This window comes from Oryx dammah, unplaced genomic scaffold, assembly GCF_014754425.2.
Source record: "Oryx dammah isolate SB20612 unplaced genomic scaffold, SCBI_Odam_1.1 HiC_scaffold_19, whole genome shotgun sequence".
NCBI classification, from domain to species: domain Eukaryota; kingdom Metazoa; phylum Chordata; class Mammalia; order Artiodactyla; family Bovidae; genus Oryx; species Oryx dammah.
Genome location: NW_024070203.1, coordinates 16,914,662 through 16,935,459, shown reverse-complemented (window position 1 = coordinate 16,935,459; position 20,798 = coordinate 16,914,662). Strand labels below are relative to the sequence as shown.

The following is a 20,798-nucleotide window of genomic DNA, read 5'->3' as shown; positions in this document are numbered from 1 at the left end:
AGCGCATAATTTCTCCCATCAAGACACAGCCCTGTATTTAAGTCATACTGTACCGGAGGACCTTTCTCTCCTGGTGGTCCAGAGGGGCCCTAAGAAACAAACAAACAAGTAAGTAAGCAAACTGGAAGTGAAACGTCTGTTTAAATGTGCTGTGGTGTTTATCTCTAAGGCTGGGTCCTTAAGGAAAAGCTAACGCCCTCCCATCTTTTTTTTAAGAAAATACTTTTTATTTTTGTATCAGGGTATAATTGATTAACAGTGTTGTGATAGTTTCAGGTGGACAGCAAAGGGACTCAGCCATACATATACACATATCCATTCTCCCCCAGACTCCTCTCCCATGCAGGCTGTCACATAACCTTGAGCAGAGTTCCCTGTGCTATCCAGTAGGTCCTTGTTGACCATCTATTTTAAATACAGCAGTGTGTACATGTCCACCCTAAACTCTAACTACCCCTTCCTCCCATCCCTTCCCCCAGGCAACCATAAGTCTGTGAGTCAGTTCTGTTCTGTAAGTTCATCTGTATCATTTCTTTTCAGATCCCACATATAAAGGACATCACGTGATATGTCCCCTTCTCTGCCTGACTTCCTTCACTCACTGTGACAATCTCTGGGCCCACCCATGCTGCCACAAATGGCAATGTCATTCTTTTTCATGGCTTCCTGCATCTGTAAGGCACAGTGCCACCCCCTCTCTCATGCGCCCACTATCGCTGTGTGTGGGGATCCTCCTGGAACCTTCTCCACCTGCCCTGCACTGGTGCTGCCCCATCCTGGCACCCAGTGGGTGTCTGGCGCCTAGCCCATCTCTAGCCCTGGTGTGGAGTGGACCCTGCATTTCAGCATTCTTGTGCTGCACGCCCTGCTTGCTTGGGTGGGATGGGCAGGGGAAGGGGCACGTCTAGACTCCCCAGAGTGGGCTGCATGGCTGACGCTGCAGCGGTACCCCTTCCTGCACATGCACGCACACATACAGATACATGTGTGTGCATGCACACACACACACACCCCACGGTCTGCCATCCCACACGTGTGAGCAGCCTACAACCTGGCTTCCCGAGCTGCACCGAAGATGGGCGCCCTGCCTGAGGCACTAGTGTCGAGTGTCAGGCCCCGAGTGAGCGGCACTGGCCCTGGGCCCCAAGCCTTCGCATCCACAGAGGAGACGCCGCCCTGCCCTCCTGCCTGGACAAGTTCTCCTTGCCACACGTGGGTTCCCAGTGTAGATGGCGACACCCCTGGACATCTCCCAGGCTTCTCCCAGGGGGCTCATTAGAACCGGTCCCCAGCCCCCAGGACACCCCGTCTAGGACGGATAGCCTGGTACTGTCATTGCTTCCAGGCCCATCTGCCCTCTCTCCTCTGCCCTGGGTGTGCTCAGCACACACTCTCCAGGACTCAGCACCACCCCGGAAATAGCCAGACACAGCAGAGCACAGCACACAGCATGCTGCTAAAATTAAAATTTTATGGTATGAGAACTTGAAAATCAAATGTCATCATCCTCATCATTGATGATCAAACGAAGGCCGGAAGAGACAAGGAGACAGCCCACGCCACACTGTGAGTCCCTCCCCAGGTGCGGGGAGTCCCACCACCCACTCTCGGCCCCAGGCACCTCTGTGTCCCAACACCATGAGTCACTCCCCAGGTGCGGGGAGCCCCACCACCCACTCTCGGCCCCAGGCACCTCTGTGTCCCCACACCGCAAGTCACTCCACAGGTGCACGGAGTCTCACCACCCGTTCTCGGCCCTGGGCACCTGTGTGTCCCCACACCACGACTCACTCCCCAGGTGCACAGAGTCTCACCACCCGCTCTCGGCCCCGGGTACCTGTGTGTCCCCACACCGCGACTCACTCTCCAGGTGCGGGGAGTCCCACCACTCATTCTCAGCCCCGGGCACCTGTGTGTCCCCACACTGCGACTCACTCCCCAGGTGCGGGGAGTCCCACCACCCGCTCTTGGCCCCGGGCACCTGTGTGTCCCTGAAGCGGCATCCAGGAGAACCTCCGAGATATCCAAAGAGGGAGAAGAGCCTTTACACAAAGGCACAGGTCCCAGAGAGCACCACAGATGAGGTAACCTAAAAGCCTGCCCATTAAACACATCCCAGAAATTCCTGATAAGATAAAATAAGCATCATTTTCAGTGTAGAGTTGAGCACTAAACTAGGGGAAACTTCCAGAGGACTAAGTTAAGCAGATAAGAAGACAGGGGGATCCGGGCTTCCCTGGTGGTCCAGTGGGCAAGAATCTGCCTCGCGATGCGGGGGTCGGTGGGGGCACTCAGAAGTGGGACTCTTTGCAACTCTATGGACTTTGGGAGCCCATGGAGCCCCAGCAGGTGCCTCTGTCCATGGAATTTTCCAGACAAGAATACTGGAGTGGGTTGCCATTTCCTACTCTAGTGCTTTACTCATATCAACCTAAAAACTCCTCTCAAGAAACACAAACAGCCCTTTTAACCCTCATAGATTTCTTTAAGAGCAATACATGAAATAATTTCCTTATTGCACTCTGCAAATATTTACTGAGAGCCTCACATACACCAGGCGTGGCAGCCAGGGAACACGGGTTCAATCCCTGGTCTGGGAAGATTCTACAGGCCGCAGTGCAGCTAAGCCTGTGTGCACAACTCCCAAGCCTCTGCTCTGGAGCCCTGGAGCCTCAGCTACTGAAGCCCAGGCATATTGAGTCCATATTCTGCAACAAGGGAAGCCACCGCAAAGGGCTGCCCAAGCGCTGCAATCAGGGTGTATCCCCCACTCCCTGCAACTAGAGAAAGCCCTTGGGCAGCAATGAAGACCCAGCGCAGCTAAACATAAACAAGTAATTTATTTTTTAAAGAGGAGACAATGGACTCAGAATCCCACGCAAAATCTCCCTGACTCACAGATCACTCCCCCTCCATGAGCTTTCAGGCTCTCGTCAGGCTGAAGGTCAATGGCACCCAGGGACCAATATACACACATCCAAATTTCATTCCTACCATAGTAGCTCCTTACTGAGGCTGTATACTTACTCCTCAAGGAAAGGGCTTAAGGACAGTTTATAACTGGCCTGGGGAATGCTGCCAGATTTTAGAGGCACTTTTTGTTTCTAAATTGAACTCCAAGATCCACCTCAAGCATTTGACTTGTTCATCAGACTAAGCGTTGGATTCCTCTCATCTGTCATTTAATAGAACATCCACATGTGAAGGCTGGAATTGGTTGTCAAAAAGGTCTTCATTTCAAAGCTTCGTTCTACCAATTATTAACTGTTTGAGCTTGAGCACATCACTTTGTTTTTCTGAGCTTCAGCTTCCTTATTTATAACACAAAGCTGGGTGATCACCTGGCTCCTATGATGAGAAGCAGAAGATCCTCTAAGTAGAGAGCAGGACCGGTGCCTGGCCCATAACAGGCATTCCCACAGCTATCTTGCTACTATACTTTTAAGAAATAGAGAAGTGTGCTATGGAGGAGCAATTGTGTAACAACTTCCCAATGTCAGTCTGAAATCTGAAGCCTAAACACGTGTTCCACAATAACGACCCTATTTCTGAGATCACGCCCTCTGATGGGTTTGTTCAAGAGTCACTTTATGCAACATACATATTTTGGCCTTTGATACCGTGTTCCACTTAAAAGGAACTATGACTCCTTGGAGAAATGACTGATCCCAGATCTGGACAAGGAATATATTCAAATCTGGAACATTCTATCATTCCAAATGGGATCAGGGAAACTACCAACCAGCATCTCTTACATCTGCATTGGCAGGCAGGTTCTTTACTACTGTGGCTCAGCTGGTAAAGAATCTGCCTGCCATGTAGGAGACCTGGGTTTGATCCCTGGCTTGGGAAGACGCCCTGGAGAAGGGAAAGGCTACCCACTCCAGTATTCTGGCCTGGAGAATTCCATGGACTGTATAGTCCATGGGATCACAAAGAGTCGGATGCAACTAAGCAACTTTACCTTTCACTTTTTCTTTACCACTAGCGCCACCTGGGAAGCCCAAAGACTGCTAGGTGTGTGTCAAAAGTACTTAGGGTCAACCCGAAGAGGCTCCTATTTGCATTAAATAAGACAATCTGGACAGCAAAAGGAAGAATATCTGCCATACATTAAAACAAACTGAATGTGTTTAACTCTGAGTTCAAAATTATTGATAAAAACCAAAAACACCTCATTGATCATCTTTGCGAGATACCAGGGAACCAAGTATCAGGGAACCAACTGTGCTCAAACTACCGCACAGTTGCACTCATCTCACACGCTAGTAAAGTAATGCTCAAAATTCTCCAAGACAGGCTTCAGCAATATGTGAACCGTGAACTTCCAGATGTTCAAGCTGGTTTTAGAAAAGGCAGAAGAACCAGAGATCAAATTGCCAACATCCGCTGGATCATGGAAAAAGCAAGAGAGTTCCAGAAAAACATCTATTTCTGCTTTATTGACTATGCCAAAGCCTTTGACTGTGTGGATCACAATAAACTGTGGACAATTCTGAAAGAGATGGGAATACCAGACCACCTGACCTGCCTCTTGAGAAACCTGTATGCAGGTCAGGAAGCAACAGTTAGAACTGGACATGGAACAACAGACTGGTTCCAAATAGGAAAAGGAGTACGTCAAGGCTGTATATTGTCACCCTGCTTATTTAACTTCTATGCAGAGTACATCATGAAACACTGGGCTGGATGAAGCACAAGCTGGAATCAAGATTGCCAGGAGAAATATCAATAACCTCAGATATGCAGATGACACCACCCTTATGGCAGAAAGTGAAGAGGAACTAAAAAGCCTCTTGATGAAAGTGAAAGAGGAGAGTGAAAAAGTTGGCTTAAAGCTCAACATTCAGAAAATGAAGATCATGGCATCTGGTCCCATCACTTCATGGGAAATAGATGGGGAAACAGTGGAAACAGTGTCAGACTTTATTTTGTTGGGCTCCAAAATCACTGCAGATGGTGACTGCAGCCATGAAATTAAAAGACGCTTACTCCTTGGAAGAAAAGTTATGACCAACCTAGACAGCATATTGAAAAGCAGAGACATTACTTTGCCAACAAAGGTCCATCTAGTCAAGGCTATGGTTTTTCCAGTGGTCATCTATGGATGTGAGAGTTGGACTGTGAAGAAAGCTGAGCACTGAAGAATTGATGCTTTTGAACTGTGGTGTTGGAGAAGACTCCTGAGAGTCCCTTGGACTGCAAGGAGATCCAACTAGTCCATTCTGAAGGAGATCAGCCCTGGGATTTCTTTGGAGGGAATGATGCTGAAGCTGAAACTCCAGTACTTTGGCCACCTCATGCGAAGAGTTGACTCATTGGAAAAGACTCTGATGCTGGGAGGGATTGGGGGCAGGAGGAGAAGGGGACGACAGAGGATGAGATGGCTGGATGGCATCACTGACTCGATGGACGCGAGTCTGAGTGAACTCCGGGAGTTGGTGATGGACAGGGAGGCCTGGCGTGCTGCAATTCATGGGGTCGCAAAGAGTCAGACACGACTGATCAACTGAACTGAACTGAGGGAACCAAGTTGTTATTTGAAAATAATTTACAGGAAAACATAATCGGCCTTCCAGAAGAAGGGCTCGACTGGGTATCCAAATTATAAATGAGGGAACACCTCTCCATACAGAAGGACTGGAGCTAATACATAAAAGAACTGATTAAACTAAAAGAGCACCGATTTGCAAGCCTTGATGTGCTAACTGATCTAAGGCTTGGACATCAAAGGCTGTGAACGTCAAGACACCGCCAGACGTCAGATACCTCCTGCTGGAAGGACACACAGCCTGTGAAGTCTTGTCAGAAAGATCAAACCTGAATTTGCTCCAGCCTTGAGGCCCAAGTATGGGTGTACAGGAAACACAGGGACCAGGAAGCAATGAGTTATTCTGTGAGCAAAGTCCAGACCATGGGAAGCTCCATAAGACCAAACAATACATCTTGTTTCATCAATCTAAAAAATATCTAAACTTGAAATTTGATCCCCTCTACCTTGCTCCTCCTCCCATAGATATCTATCTAAAGACACAGCACATTTTATTCTCCATCATCTTTCATCTGAAGGGCTCATGGGTACCAGGGTACATGCTGGGCTCCCGGGGCAGGTTCAAACACTTGCTTTGCCTTTCATCAGCAGATTGAGCCAGGCCCACTGTCTGAACCTCTCCAAGCCTGAGCTTCCTCATCTGTAAGCTGGACACAATCACAGCTTGGGCTCCCAGGACCACTGAGAAGACTGTGGAAGGTGATGCGTTGAGAAGCCGTGCACGGGAGCCTTGCCCATTTGTGTAAGTGCTCAGTATGCCTTGAGAACTATTATAGGAACCAGAAAAAGCCGTGTTGAGTTTAGAAAGGAGCATTTTAAATTGGAAACGAGAGTAGAAATTTATTTAAAACCTTTTTTTCTTCCAATGACAGAGGAGTCCCCCTGAGACTTCAATCGAAAAGCCAAGATTAGGATATTTGGGATACTCAGCTCCTGGTTATGCAAGGGGCCCTGGGGCCTGGGCTTCCCAGGTGGCACTAGTGGTAAAAAAAACCCACCTGCCAACGCAGGAGACGTAAGAGACACAGGTTCAATCCCTGGGTCAGGAAGATCCTCTGGAGGAGGGCATGGCAACCGACTCCAGTAATTCTTGCCTGGAGAATCCCATGGAGCCTGGCGGCCTACAGTCCATAGGGTCACAAAGAGTCGGACACAACTGAAGCGACACAGCACATTCACTGGGGTCCGGGGCTGTGCACAGCTCCTCCTCTGCAACCCAGGGGACCTCATGCTGTGCACAGAACAGGATGAGAGCACTGGGCGTGAGTGAAGCTGCAGCGCCTGTCGTAAGTGCTTGGGGTGACTGCCGAGAGATGCCTGGGGTCCCCAAGCAGCAGCTGGGTGAGATGGGGCTACCTGTCTGCACACACTCCTTTAGAAGGGCAACAGGCCAGCCTGATCTGGGGATAGCACAAGCAGTGGTGTGGTTCTTAGAACCAAAGGAACTGGACTAAACCAGGAAGACAAGACATACAAACAAACAACAGCGAGACTCGCAAGTCAGTAGTTCAAAAGCAGTGAAGTGTGTGAGACGACCTGGGCACAAAGGAAAGTGTGTTCTCGGTCACTCAGTCGGGTCCGACTCTCTGCGACACCATGGACTGTAGCCTGCCAGGCTCCTCCGTCCATGGGATTTCCCAAGCAGTGATACTGGAGTGGGTTGCCATGCCCTCTTCCAGGGGATCTCCCCAGCCCAGGGATCAAACCCGCATCTCCTGAGACACCTGCCTGCCTTGGCGGGTGGATTCTTTACCACTAGCACCACCTGGCAAGTCTGGCACAAGGAAGGACTATGTAACCGTGAACCCCTGCTTTACTGCTGCCCTGGCTTGGAGAGCAGCTAAGGGCATCTGCTCGGAGCTAGAACGCTGGGGTCCAATCCCAGCTCACCGATGTCCTAACTATGATTTCTGGCAAGTGTCGCGTTTCTTACGTGGATTCCCTCATTCGTAAAATGAAAGAGAGAACAGGACTTGCTTGGCAGGGTGGCTGGGAGGACTGGGTGAGAGGATGCTCGTGAGATAAGTGAGGGGATGGATGTGGGTATCTTGCTCAGAGCTGGACGAAGCAAGTGGGCAGGCCATGTGAGTGGTCATGAGCGCTCCAGCTTTTAGTGGCTTTCATTTCCATTCTTATTCTATTACTCCCTGGAAGAGCGGGGAGTGGGAAGAAGAACGGCTCCACTCAGCAAGCCTGACAGACACTTCCCCACATCATCAGCACCGTGCTTCCTCTCTCCCGCAGTCTGTAGGTCTGTAAAGGGCTGTGAGCTCGTTTTCTTTGTATGTGAACCCTCAGTGTCTGGGCCAAGTCAGAACAAGTGACTCTAGAGAGGGAACGCTGAAGACAGAAAGGAGAGGCAATTCCAGGCAACGGAGGCTGAGAAAGATGTTAGGGGAGGAGTTGTATGGCATTTAAAGGTTCAAGGCAAGCTTCTAGGTGTTACTACCAACATGACCGAGCTGCAACCCTCCCTACACCCTTGATCTAGAAACTACTGCTCAGGCCGGGGTCCTGGGGTGCTGCTGGGGGAGCCCCGCCCTCGCTGACCTCAGGCTCAGAGGCTCAGTGAACTTCAACAGCTCTTTGATCTGCCCTCAGGCCTAACTGGGTCATTTTCAAGCTTATGATACCCCGCTAAGGAAGATCACAGGCAACCTTAAGATAAAAGGGATGTTTTGTTAACGTCTTAAAGGGAGAAGTTGAAACGCCAAACAATTGCCTCTCCATCCACTCCCCTGCCCAGTGATGCGCAGAGCTTGGCAGAGAAAGCCTTGGGCTCCCTTCCAGGGAGGGTAAGTGCCGCTCCTGGATGCCCAAACCTTGGAGCACAGAGCCACAGGAAGAGGGACCAAAGGAATCCAGGCTTAATGTGAGGAGGTGATGGAAATGAGCAATCCCACCCACGCTGGGGAAGCCACAGGCCAGCGGAAGCAGAGGAAGAGAGCTGGCTTCGGAGGACTGGAAGCAATGGTCCTGGCCCTGGACTAGCTGCGTGACACCAGCCAAGTCTCCTCACTTCTGAGCCCCAGACGGTTTACCTGGAGAACACTGAAGGAGCAGACACCTTCAGTACGAGTGTGACCACTCACTGGTGTCTGACTCTCTGCGACCCCATGTAGCCCACCAGGCTCCTCCGTCTGTGGGATTTCCCAGGCAAGAAACCTGGAGCAGGTTGCCATTTCCTCCTGCAGGGGATCTTCCCAACCCGGGGACTGAACCTGCGTCATCCTGCACTACAGGATTCTTTACCACTGAGGCACCTGGGAAGCCCTAGACACCTTCAGTGACCCTCTCCAGCACCTCTGGGCACGCACCCCCCTGGCAGGTTCTGAAACAAAGAGAAAGCCTGAACCTGCTGCATTTCTTCACTACATATTGTTTCTTCCGGTCACCAACAGACTGTAAAAGACAGCCAAAGACAAAAGATAAAGCTGATGTGATAGAGGGTTTTTTCATCAGAAATTTTAGCAGAGAAATTAAGAAAAACGGATTAAAACTGGACATTTCCAAGAGGATACCACCTGCCTTCTCCCTATTTTCCAGGGACCTTTAGGAAGACACAAGGGCACTGGTCTTCCCGCCTTGAAGGCAGCCCCACTGCTGGGAGTGGAGTGGAAGCGAGGTCGTCATTTCTGGGAGGAAGAGAATACAGACGAGGGTTCCCGGGGGGGAATTTCAGGGAGAGAGTGAGAGGGCTAAGAGCAGCACCGGGGCAAGGAGAGTGGGTTTACTTAACAAGTGGTGCTGTGGGTAACGGCGCTTCCCAGGTAGCTCAGTGGTAAAGAACCCACCAGCCAATGCAGGGGGAAGCAAGAGACAAGGGTTCAAACCCTGGGTCGGGAAGATAAGCCTGGAGAAGGAAACAGCAGCCTACAGCAGTATTCTTGCCTGGGAAATCCAGAGAAAGCCCGTGGGGTGGCAAAGAGTCAAACCTGACCTAGTGACTGAACACACACATTGTAATACACTGGACTTCCTCTCAAATTCTTTAGAGACAAATTAGGCATGCTGCTACTTTGTTTCTTGAATAAGAAACCAAGCAGAGACCAGGTCATGCGTTGCTCTAGTTTATATTCAGAGTACGTTTAATGGGAGTAAAGTCTGATTGTGCTTCTGGGTTAAGATAATGGCGACGACAACGTCATCAATGATACACGGGCAGTTTGGATTCTATGAGGTTTAGCAGCCATATCAGAAAACCACTGAGTATTGGAGCTTCCTAGTAGACTGATGTGAATTATCCACCAAAACCACCAATCCGAAGACCACTTCATAGGATTTTATTTTGGAGATAAAAACCTTTCTTGGGGGCTTCCCTGGTGGCTCAGTGGTAAAGAATCTGCCTGCCAATGTGGGAGACACAGGTTCAATCTCTGATCTGGGAAGATCCTACATGTCCCACAGTAACTAACCCCATGGACCACAACTGCTGAGCCTGTGCTCTAGAGCCTGGGAGTCACAAGTACCGAACCCGCTGCCACATCTACCAAAGGCCACGTGCCCTACAGCCTGTGTGCTCTGCACCCAGAGAAGCCGCCACAGTGAAGCCTGAGCAGCCCCCACTTGCCGGAACTAGAGAAAAGCCCTCGTGGTGATGAGACCCAGCAAATCCAAAAATAAATAAATTAAATTATTAAAAAAAGAAAAAACCTTTCCTGATTATATTGATGTCCTCAGCGATATATTAATTGGAGAGGGATAATGAACTCACCTTTGCCTGAAAGAGTATGAAGGCAAGTCACTCCTCCAAGACCACACCCCTCCCCCAACCAGCTCAGGCTCACTGGCTACCACTCAGTTTTTGCCAAGTTTGGACAGTGAGTCCTTTTCCCCTCCCTTTTCTTTTTTTAATGAGCTTTGTTCTCTCACTCCTCTTTGAAAGGACATGTCTTGGTCTCCGCAGAGGCCTTATTCCCATAAGAAATACACCAGGCTACAGTAACAGCATCAGCCACAGTGGACAGGCCTACAGCCTGACTGACCCAGGGATCAGTGACCCACCACCAGATCAGCCCGGAAAGGAGCAGCCCTGCCGTCGTAGCAGGCCCCGGCTGTGTGTCCTGGAGCAAGGAGGTGCCGGGTGAATAAAGACTCACCGGAGGGCCGGCGACCTCCATGCCTGGCTCTCCATGGTTGCCAGGAGAGCCGGGGATCCCAGGCGCACCACGGTCGCCCTGAAAAGAGAAAACAACACAGTCAAGATGTCAGCTCTGGGCAGGAGAGAGCAAAGGTGCAAGGCAGTTCTGTTCCTCCCACTGTCTGGACCATACCTTCCAGCCAGCGTCTCTCCCAACACCTCACTCTGCATGCCCCCTCGAGTTCATCCAAGCTGCCCCTCATCCCACTCAGTTCAACATGACTGAACCACAGTCACCAACTGTGACCACCCACCTTTCCGCAGTGACTGTGCCCCAACATTGCCCATGGCTCCAGATGTGATTATAACTGTATGACCCCCACCACAGGTGACCACGATTTCAAGTTTTACTGTGCTTTTGCCACGATTCTCCTGCCACCATCCTGAACTCACCCCAGAGTTGACCATGTATCCACATTTCAACCCAGTCCCCACATCATCAATGAATGGGTTCATCATTTTGCCAACAACGCGTACCAAGCACCTATATTTTGCGAGTCACTGTCCCAGGGGTTGCAAGGGGCAAGAATGACTGAGATACATTCTCTGCCATCAAGCATGGTGGTTAATAGAGTGTAGGTTTAAGTTCTGGTTTCAACACTTGGTAACTGTTAGCTTCAGAGGGCAACAATTTCCTTCATTTACAAAGCCCAGGGTATACCAGGAGCTGCTGGGCCAGCAGAGGCTATGTTTGTTCGGAGATCAGGAGAACAGAGTGCCTGGCATGGCAGTCAGTGCACTTCAGCTGCTGTGGTTGTTGCTGGTCTCAGGTGCCCATCATTCTGGACTTTGATCAGACGAGAAAAAGGGGAAGGAAAGGAAAGCAGGGGAGGAATTCCATTTGCTACTTTCTATAGAAGGACACTGAGACAGTCACACCTTTGTATCTACAATTTCAAAATTCTCGACCTCTGAAAACAAGTGTTTACCCTAACTCATCAGGCAGCAAATCTGACTTGTACTGACTTGAAGGCTAATTACAATCTTTAGACATCCCCCTTTTCATGGATATTTACACATTTCTATGGCATCATTATTGGAGAAGGCAATGGCACCCACTCAGGTACTCTTGCCTGGAAAATCCCATGGACGGAGGAGCCTGGTAGTCTGCAATCCATAGGGTCGAGAAGAGTTGGACACGACTGAGTGACTTCACTTTCACTTTTCACTTTCATGCATTGGAGAAGGAAATGGCAACACACCCCAGTGTTCTTACCTGGAGAATCCCAGGGACGGGGGAGCCTGGTGGGCTGCCGTCTATGGAGTCACACAGAGTCGGACACGACTGAAGTGACTTAGCAGCAGCAGCAGCATGGCATCGTTATAATGAGTTTGATGAGGAATTTTGCCCCACACACCACAGTAAATGCTATTTTCATCACTTATAAATTACTAATTTTCTAAATTCCAAAATAAACTCAATCCAAAGCACACAGGACCCACACAATTTTGCGTAAGAGACTGTACCCCTATATTAGGTCAGCAGATGGTAGCCAAGCCTAATACTGAAATGGGAGGTGACCCTATTCAAGCCACTTACCATCTCCAGGGTGAGTTAATTTGTATGGCAAATGGAAGTGGCCTTAGGAGGTCGTCATGAAGAGCCAATTAGATAAAGTGCAACAAATTTATTTCAGGTAGAACCTGACATTGCTAGGCAACACTGCTTTATCAAGGCTTATGTTTTAAATGAAAATCCTATTAATAACCGGCTTATCCTGAAACCACCATCTGAATTTGAAAACTTTACATCTGGACCTTTCAGAAAAATAATGCTTCAAGATGATTTGTTTCTCCCGCAGGGTGACTGTTGCTTGGAGGAGTTTGTAAGTTATATATTCATTCAACAAATGTTGGTTGTTTATTCACAGCAAACTGCAATCTGGCTCCACGACCAAAGACGACTCATTCAGGGGCCCTGCCCATTTCCAATGCTCTGTGCTATATTCAGGAAAGAGATCGGAACAGGCTTGCAAAGTTCTCAGGAAAGAGGTGAACCACAGTCTAAACGCTCCCTAAACTCTGGTAACACTGTCTCTGTCCCTCCTCCTCCCAGGCCCACAGTGGCCACCTGTCCTAAGGACCACAGCTTCCCTCTGGTGCACCCTTGCCTCTGCAAACAGTCCCCGAGAAATCCTCTTCAGAGCCCCAGATGGTGCGTCCTGTTTCTTTAGAATAAAATGATGTGGCTGATTCTGGGACTGCAAGAAAAGCTGATTTGTGTGCAGGGGGAAGGTGGGGAACGGAGGAAGTCAAGAAATAAGGTGAAGGTGGAAAAAAGTGCACTGAACTAAGAGAGATACGATCAGTGCCGGGTCCCTGACCAGCACACTGGGTGGTGAGAGGACAAGGCAGAGGAGTTCACACTGCCGCCAAGTGACCACAAGTCCAGTCTCAGGACTGAAACAGAGTCCCCCTTTAAAACCACGTTCCCCTGCGGCTTCATGACTAACCTCTCTATCCAAAACTTTATTCCTGCTCTTGCCCTGCCCCTGTTCCCCCCAGGATAGAAGAGGATCAGAGAAAAAGGTGGGGGGGGGACTGAAACTGGCCATCCAACCATCTCATCCTCTGCTGTCCCCTTCTCCTCCTGCCCTCAATCTTTCCCAACATCAGGGTCTTTTCAAATGAGTCAGCTCTTCACATCAGGTGGCCAAAGTATTGGAGTTTCAGCTTCAACATCAGTTGTTCCAATGAACACCCAGGACTGATCTCCTTCAGAATGGACTGGTTGGATCTCCTTGCAGTCCAAGGGACTCTCAAGAGTCTTCTCCAACACCACAGTTCAAAAGCATCAATTCTTTGGTGCTCAGCCTTCTTTACAGTCCAACTCTCACATCCATACATGACCACTGGAAAAACCATAGCCTTGACTAGACAGACCTTTGCTGGCAAAGTAATGTCTCTACTTTTTAATGCTGTCTAGGTTGGTCCCAGTCCAGTGTTCTTGCCTGGAGAATCCTAGGGGTAGGGGAACCTGGTGGGCTGCCATTTCTGGGTTCCACAGAGTCGGACGCGACTGAAGCAACTTAGCAGCAGCAGCAGCAGCAGCAGGTTGGTCATAACTTTCCTTCCAAGGAGTAAGCGTCTTTTAATTTCATGGCTGCAGTCACCATCTGCAGTGATTTTGGAGCCCAGAAAAATAAAATCAGCCACTGTTTCCACTGTTTCCCCATCTATTTGCCATGAAGTGATGGGACCGGATTCCATGATCTTAGTTTTCTAAATGTTGAGCTTTAAGCCAACTTTTTCACTTTTTCACTCTCCTCTTTCACTTTCATCAAGAAGCTCTTTAGTTCTTCTTCACTTTGTGCCATAAGGGTGGTGTCATATGCATATCTGAGGTGATTGATATTTCTCTTGGCAATCTTGATTCCAGCTTGTGCTTCATCCAGCCCAGTGTTTCTCATGATGTACTCTGCATAGAAGTTAAATAAGCAGGATGACAATATACAGCCTTGACGTACTCCTTTTCCTATCTCGAACCAGTCTGTTGTTCCATGTCCAGTTCTAACTGTTGCTTCCTGACCTGCATACAGATTTCTCAAGAGGCAGGTCAGGTGGTCTGGTATTCCCATCTCTTTCAGAATTTTCCACAATTTATTGTGATCCACACAGTCAAAGGCTTTGGCATAGTCGATCAAGCAGAAATAGATGTTCTTCTGGAACTCTCTTGCTTTTTTGATGATCCAGCGGATGTTGGCAATTTGATTGCTGATTCCTCTGCCTTTTCTAAAACCAGCTTGAATAATTGGAAGTTCATAGTTCACGTATTGCTGAAGCCTGGCTTGGAGAATTCTGAGAAATACTTTATTAGCGTGTGAGATGAGTGCAATTGTGCGGTAGTTTGAGCATTCTTTGGCATTGCCTTTCTTTGGGATTGGAATGAAAACTGACCTTTTCCAGTCCTGTGGCCACTGCTGAGTTTTCCAAATTTGCTGACATATTGAGTGCAGCACTTTCACAGCATCATCTTTCAGGATTTGAAAGAGCTCAACTGGAATTCCATCACCTCCACTAGCTTTGTTAGAAGTTAGTTAGCCAAGTTAGAAGCCAAGTTAGAAGACAAAAAATAAACTAAGCACTATTCATATTAGAAAAATCCATATTCTTTGCACCCCAGTTTCTCCTTTAAAATAGTTAATATAGGGACTTCCCTTGTGGTCCAGTGGTTAAGAATCTGCCTGCCAATGCAGGGGACACGGTTTCCATCCCTAGTTCTGGCAGACTCCACATGGAGAAGGCAATGGCACCCCACTCCAGTACTCTTGCTTGGCAAATCCCATGGACGGAGGAGCCTGGTAGGCTGCAGTCCATGAGGTTGCTGAGGGTCGGACACGACTGAGTGACTTCACTTTCACTTTTCACTTTCATGCATTAGAGAAGGAAACGGCAACCCACTGCAGTGTTCTTGCCTGGAGAATCCCAGGGACAGGGGAGCCTGATGGGCTGCCATCTCTGGGGTCGCACAGAGTCGGACACGACTGAAGCGACTTAGCAGCAGCAGCAGCAGCAGCAGGACAGCTGAGCCAGTGAAGCCCAGCTCCTGAGCCTGTGCACTGGGAGCCTGCGCTCTGCAGTAAGAGAAGCCCAGCAGTGAGAAGCCCACACACCACAGCTAGAGCCTAGTCCCCACTCACTGCAACTAGAGAAAACCCGAGTGCAGCAATGAAGACCCAGCACAGCCAAAAATAAATAAAAACAAACAAAAAAAAGAAAGTGAATGTGGATCTCCTTTGTACTTTGTCTTAGCTTGCCTCCTTTCTTCTTCCCAAGGCTATATTTTATGCACAGCACAAAACCTTAACAGCTGCAAGCTAAACCACACCCATGTTGCAGTTTGTGTTCTTCTAAATAACTGTTCACACTCCTGCTTCCTGAACCAGCTGATCCTCACATGCTGGTCTTCTTTCATCCAGGTTCTAAGCTTCCAAATACTTCAGTTCAGTTCAGTTGCTCAGTCATGTCTGACTCTCTGCGACCCCATGGACTATAGCACGCCAGGCTTCCCTGTCCATCACCAACTCCCAGGGCTTACTCACTCATGTCCATCGAGTTGGTGATGCCATTCAACCACCTCATCCTCTATTGTCCCCTTCTCCTTCTGCCTTCAATCTTTCCCAGCATCACAGTCTTTTCAAATGAGTCAGTTCTTTGCATCAGGTGGCCCAAATATTGGAGTTTCAGCTGCAACATCAATGCTTTCAATGAATATTCAGGACTGATTTCCTTAGGATGGATTGGTTGGATCTCCTTGCAGTCCAAAGGACTCTCAAGAGTCTTTTCCAACACCACAGTTCAAAAGCATTAATTCTTAGGTGCTCAGCTTTCTTTATAGTCCAACTCTCATATCTATACATGACTACTGGAAAAACCAAGCCTTGATTAGATGGACTTTTGTTGGCAAAGTAATGTCTCTGCTTTTTAATATGCTGCCTAGCTTGGTCACAGCTTTTCTTCCAAGCATCGTTTAATTTCATGTCTGCAGTCACCATCTGCAGTGATTTTGGAGCCCCCCAAAATAAAGTCTCTCATGGTTTCCATTATTTCCAAATACTTACCCACCAATTAAAACTCAGCCCAATCATTTCTTTTCTATAAACCCCCCTCTGCCTGCCCACCTCTCAGCCTTCAGAAGACATTTGAATGTATCTTCATTAACACACCACCCTCCCATTGTGTCTGACCCTCTGACTTTTATGTAAGTATCTTAAAAGAATAAATTATCCATTGATTTATTAATCCATTAGTTCAACAAATATTTGTCAAGTACCTAAATGGAGTCAGACCCTATGTTGGGCACAGTATCTACACAGTTCTGCATCCACAGTGCCTAGAGTTGGGCCTGGACAGCCCTTTAACAGCAAATTCCTGAATGCCTGAATAAGTGAATCTATCATCACTTGCATTTTGTCAGGTACTAAATTTTGCTGTTGACCAAAATCAAATTTTTGCTCAGGAGGGAACATGATGAATGACCTCTGGCAGCCCTGCCAAGAATCTGAGTCACAACTGATCTCTGCTGCAGGAGCACAGGCCTGGCTCCGTTTGTATGTTTATGGCCCTCTGTGATGCCAACACTTCCCCTGAAGCAACAGCTTAATGGACTGAAACTCGGAGAAAATGACTCCAAGAAAAGAGCCGAAGACCTTAAAGCTCAGTCAGAATAAGCAAGAAGGTTCCTGATTAGAAGAAAGGGGGTATGTGAGCGCTCATCTATAATAGTGACTGTGTTATCTGTTTCGGTTGCAAGACATTCTGAGCCAGTTCAACAGTGTTTAGGGAGGAAAATGTGTGAGGGCATGGAAGGAGGAGGTCATTTATTGGAAAACTATGTGCTGTGAGATAACTTATCCACAGGAGCCCATTGGGGGTTAACTACGTTTTAGTCCTTTATACAGAAAAGGAACAGAGTCTCAGAAACAACAAGCCCCTTGCCTTTATGTCATAGATCTTGGGCTTCCCATGTGGCATCAGTGGTAAAGACCCCACCTGCCAAGGCAAGAGACATAAGAGATGTGAGTTCGCTCCCTGGGACGGGAAGATACCCTGGAAGAGGGCGTGGCAACCCACTCCAGTATTCATGCTTGGAGAAACCCATGGACAGAGGAGCCTGGAGGGCTATAGCTCATAAGGTCACAAAGACTCGGTCAGGACTAAAGCAAGGGCACGCACGCCATATGTCTTACAGGTAGCTGGGCTGGGATCCTAACCCAGCTCCATTGGAAGGCAAAGCTTGTTCATTTCGCTAGAAACACGTCCACCCAAGAGAAGGAAAGGCATCTTTAAGAGTCTTTTTGTGGCTGTAAGTCATTATGAAGAGCTGAGAAAGCACCAAGGAAAATCCTTGTAGAGCGCTCTTAAGTCCCCAGGGGTTTTCAGCACCAGGGACAGCACCCAGGCAAGGCCCACAGCTGAACACTGTGAGGAAGGGCATCTCTCCCCTTCCTCCCACCTTGTCCCCCCATGAGCCCCTCATTCTACAACTAAAGATCTCTGATTCCAATTTACCTTCCCAATGCCAGCTGACTAGGGAAACCTTTATTCTAAACTACATTCCACCTTGCAAATATGTACAGTATTAACGCTGAAAGGGTCATCTGTTTACACATCTCATACGTAAACAGGGAGAGAGCACAGCTTACCATGGGTCCTATGGATTTGAAACTGGCTGGTCAACTGTACCCCAGGGCAAGGCCCTCTGCACATCTCACCCCAGGTCTCCGCCCACATCTCCACACCACAGAGCCGCCTCCCCGCACTTCCACTGGGGCTTCTCTCTCCAAAAACAGGCCGACAGGGATGAGTCAGGTCTCTCTAGACCCCTCACCTTCTTGCTGAACCCTAAAGTAGACTCCACAGGGTGATCTAATGATAAGGATCACTAATATTTATTGGGCAGGTACCTGTGGCGAACATAAGGCTAGGCAGGCAAATATTTTATTTGCATTACATCATTTTTTCCCCAAACTCTGCCTGGAAGGTAGATTTTTATCAACCTCATTAATAAGCAGCCCAGAAAAAGGACGTCTTTACCCATTTCCGCATCTCTTGTTTCTGGTTCCCTTTTCAGTGCCCTTGCCTCCTTGCCTTCTAAGAGACAATTGATTTCTCCCAGATCCTGAAATCCCTCCTCTCGGGGGAACTGAGAGCTCAAAGCGCTGCCGGGCAGATGCTGGGCTCACAGCATCACGCAGGGACCTCAGACACACGTCTGAGCTGGCTGTGGATCAGGGGTCCTCCAGTCCCTGGTCCTGCCGCCCTGCTCCACACACACCCATTGCTCCGGGCACAAGGAATTATTTTACAGGCCTGCAAATTCAGGCAAAGTTGTTTCCACTTCTTTTTTTTTCTTTAGAAACTAGGGAGTTGCCAAATATTTGCTCAGATCACTCAAAAGAACTCCCTCATTTCTTTTTCCTTTCATCATGAACAACAAAATCACCATTAGGGGAACACATGTGATCTTCATCAGTACAAGCGCAGTATGACTGCAGAGGTCCCCTGCCTGAAGGGCGGAAAAAATCAGGCAGCAAGTTTAACCTAGAGTGAAAGTGAAAGTCGCTCAGTCGGGTCCGACTCTTTGCGGACTATACAGTTTTTGGAATTCTCCAGGCCAGAATACTGGAGTGGATAGCCTTTCCCTTCTCCAGGGGATCTTCCCAACCCAGGGATCAGACTCATGTCTCCCGCATTGCAGGCGGATTCTTTACTAGCTGAGCCACGAGGGAAGCCCCCAGCAGTTACTCCTGAGTTCTCAAATTCCATATCCTGCTTATTACTGTAAACCAAGACTTTTACATACAATAAAAACAATATACTCTGTGGTTTTGTGGCTAAGATCCCAAAAACACAGCTGAAAAATAAAAGGAGAGAAATAAAAGAATGAGTGTCTGGGCCTTCAGATAAAACTTCCCGTAAGAGCGGCATAAATGGATTCCCAAAGTGTTTTATCTTCAGTAACTGGGCTGGGTGGTAGGGATGTGGTTTAGGAAAGTGCTGGCTGACTCAGAAAGTGGGTCCAGGAAAAGATAGCCGCTGACACCAAAGGCACATAAAAAGAAATTTAAAAAATCTGTTTGCATATATATATGCAAGTGGATAAAAATATGGTAACTCTACAGTAATGCTTCATGTGATTTTGAATATATTTGTTAAGCTAAAGCAAAAAATAAGCATGCTAATGTCTCTCACTGACTCTGTCACCCACATTCTTAAGTTGATGCATCTGAGCTGGTCAAGCAGTCATTCCTTGGCTCTGGGTGCCAGTACAGCACATGCTCTGCTCTGAACACATTCTATCTCGTCCTCCTGTGGTCTTCTCCCAGGTTAGGGCCCAGCAGAGAACTCCTTCCTTGTCTTCCCCTTCAGCTGCTACACACCTTAGAATAGGGACAAACATCATCTCTGCCAAGAAGCCTTCCGGAGTCAAACCAGGCTGGGCCGGGAGCCCCCTCTGAGCACTTGTGCCTAAGCCTCCCTCTATCCCAGTATCTGTTCATCTGCTTCTCCCCTGGCTCCTGAGCTGATAAGAGGGCTGGGGAAACATGCCACTCATCCCTGACACCCCCCAGCCCACCTCCAGATCTGACAAGCGGCAGAGGCTCAGTGGATCCACAATGAATGAGATAATAAGCATGTTGTTAATGGATGCATGAATGACTCAATGAACTCATTGATTCAGTGTAGGATAACTTCAGGAAAACTGTCCTCATCACCCAGGAAAGTTCTCTTATGAATACTCCCTCATGGGCAAAGTCGTCTTTTCTGAGTCATGGTTACAAGCAAATTGAAGAAGAGACACCTGCTATTGACTGAAGTGTCTGCCTTTCCTCTCCGAGGCCTGGCTAGATGACAACCAACTCCCTCCCATGCAGGGTCAGGAGGTTGGTGGAAATGAATGACCACCTCTGGGCCTGGCCCACAAAATCTTCCCACAAGGTCCTCCACCATCTTTTCCATCATTTAAGACTGCATATGGAGGACTCAATAGGAGACACTGAAGTCTTACAGGAGCAAGTGCACGGGCTGGGGGTATGTGGGTCCCTGAATGGCCATGTGGTCAGGACTCTGCACTCACCAAAACTCCCATTACACTTAACGTGAATGAGGAATAAACTTTTATTATGTTAATCATCTGAAATCCGAGGACCCTTTGTGTCCCCAATTAAACTAACAATACAAGACTTGTCATTGTTTAGTCATTAAAGTCGTGTCCGACTCTTTTGCGACCCCATGGACTGTAACCCACCAGGCTCCTCTGTCCACGGATTTCCCAGGCAAGAATACTGGAGTGGGCTGCCATTTCCTTATCCAGGGGCTTTTCCCAACCCAGGGATTGATCTTGGGTCTCCTGCATTGACAGGTGGGTTCTTTACCACTTAGCCACCGAGGAAGACCCCAGTACAAGACTAGATCTATTCCTTTGCTGGCTGCAAGTGTCTTTTGCAACTAGTTTAACTGCAAGTATTTATTAAGGAACAACTGTGTGGCACCCATTTCCATCTCATGGTTCAGAGCTGCAGAGGCTTTCGTTAGGTGACAAGTGATGAGCGTGGAAGTAAACAGGGGTGACCAGAGATGCTCACAATTAAATCTGGCATGTTC

General features: G+C 48.4%; 1 protein-coding gene across 1 annotated transcript in view; it reads right to left on the bottom strand.

The window, feature by feature from the left end:
• The window catches only part of COL22A1 (collagen type XXII alpha 1 chain), a 203,161-nt gene that overhangs the window by 57,483 nt on the left and 124,880 nt on the right, over positions 1–20,798 (bottom strand). The window contains exons 39-40 of the mRNA XM_040261747.1: positions 10,651–10,728; positions 54–89 (exon numbers count right to left, since the gene is read on the bottom strand). Coding sequence (XP_040117681.1) covers positions 54–89; positions 10,651–10,728 — 114 coding nt within the window. The remainder of the gene's footprint in view (positions 1–53; positions 90–10,650; positions 10,729–20,798) is intronic.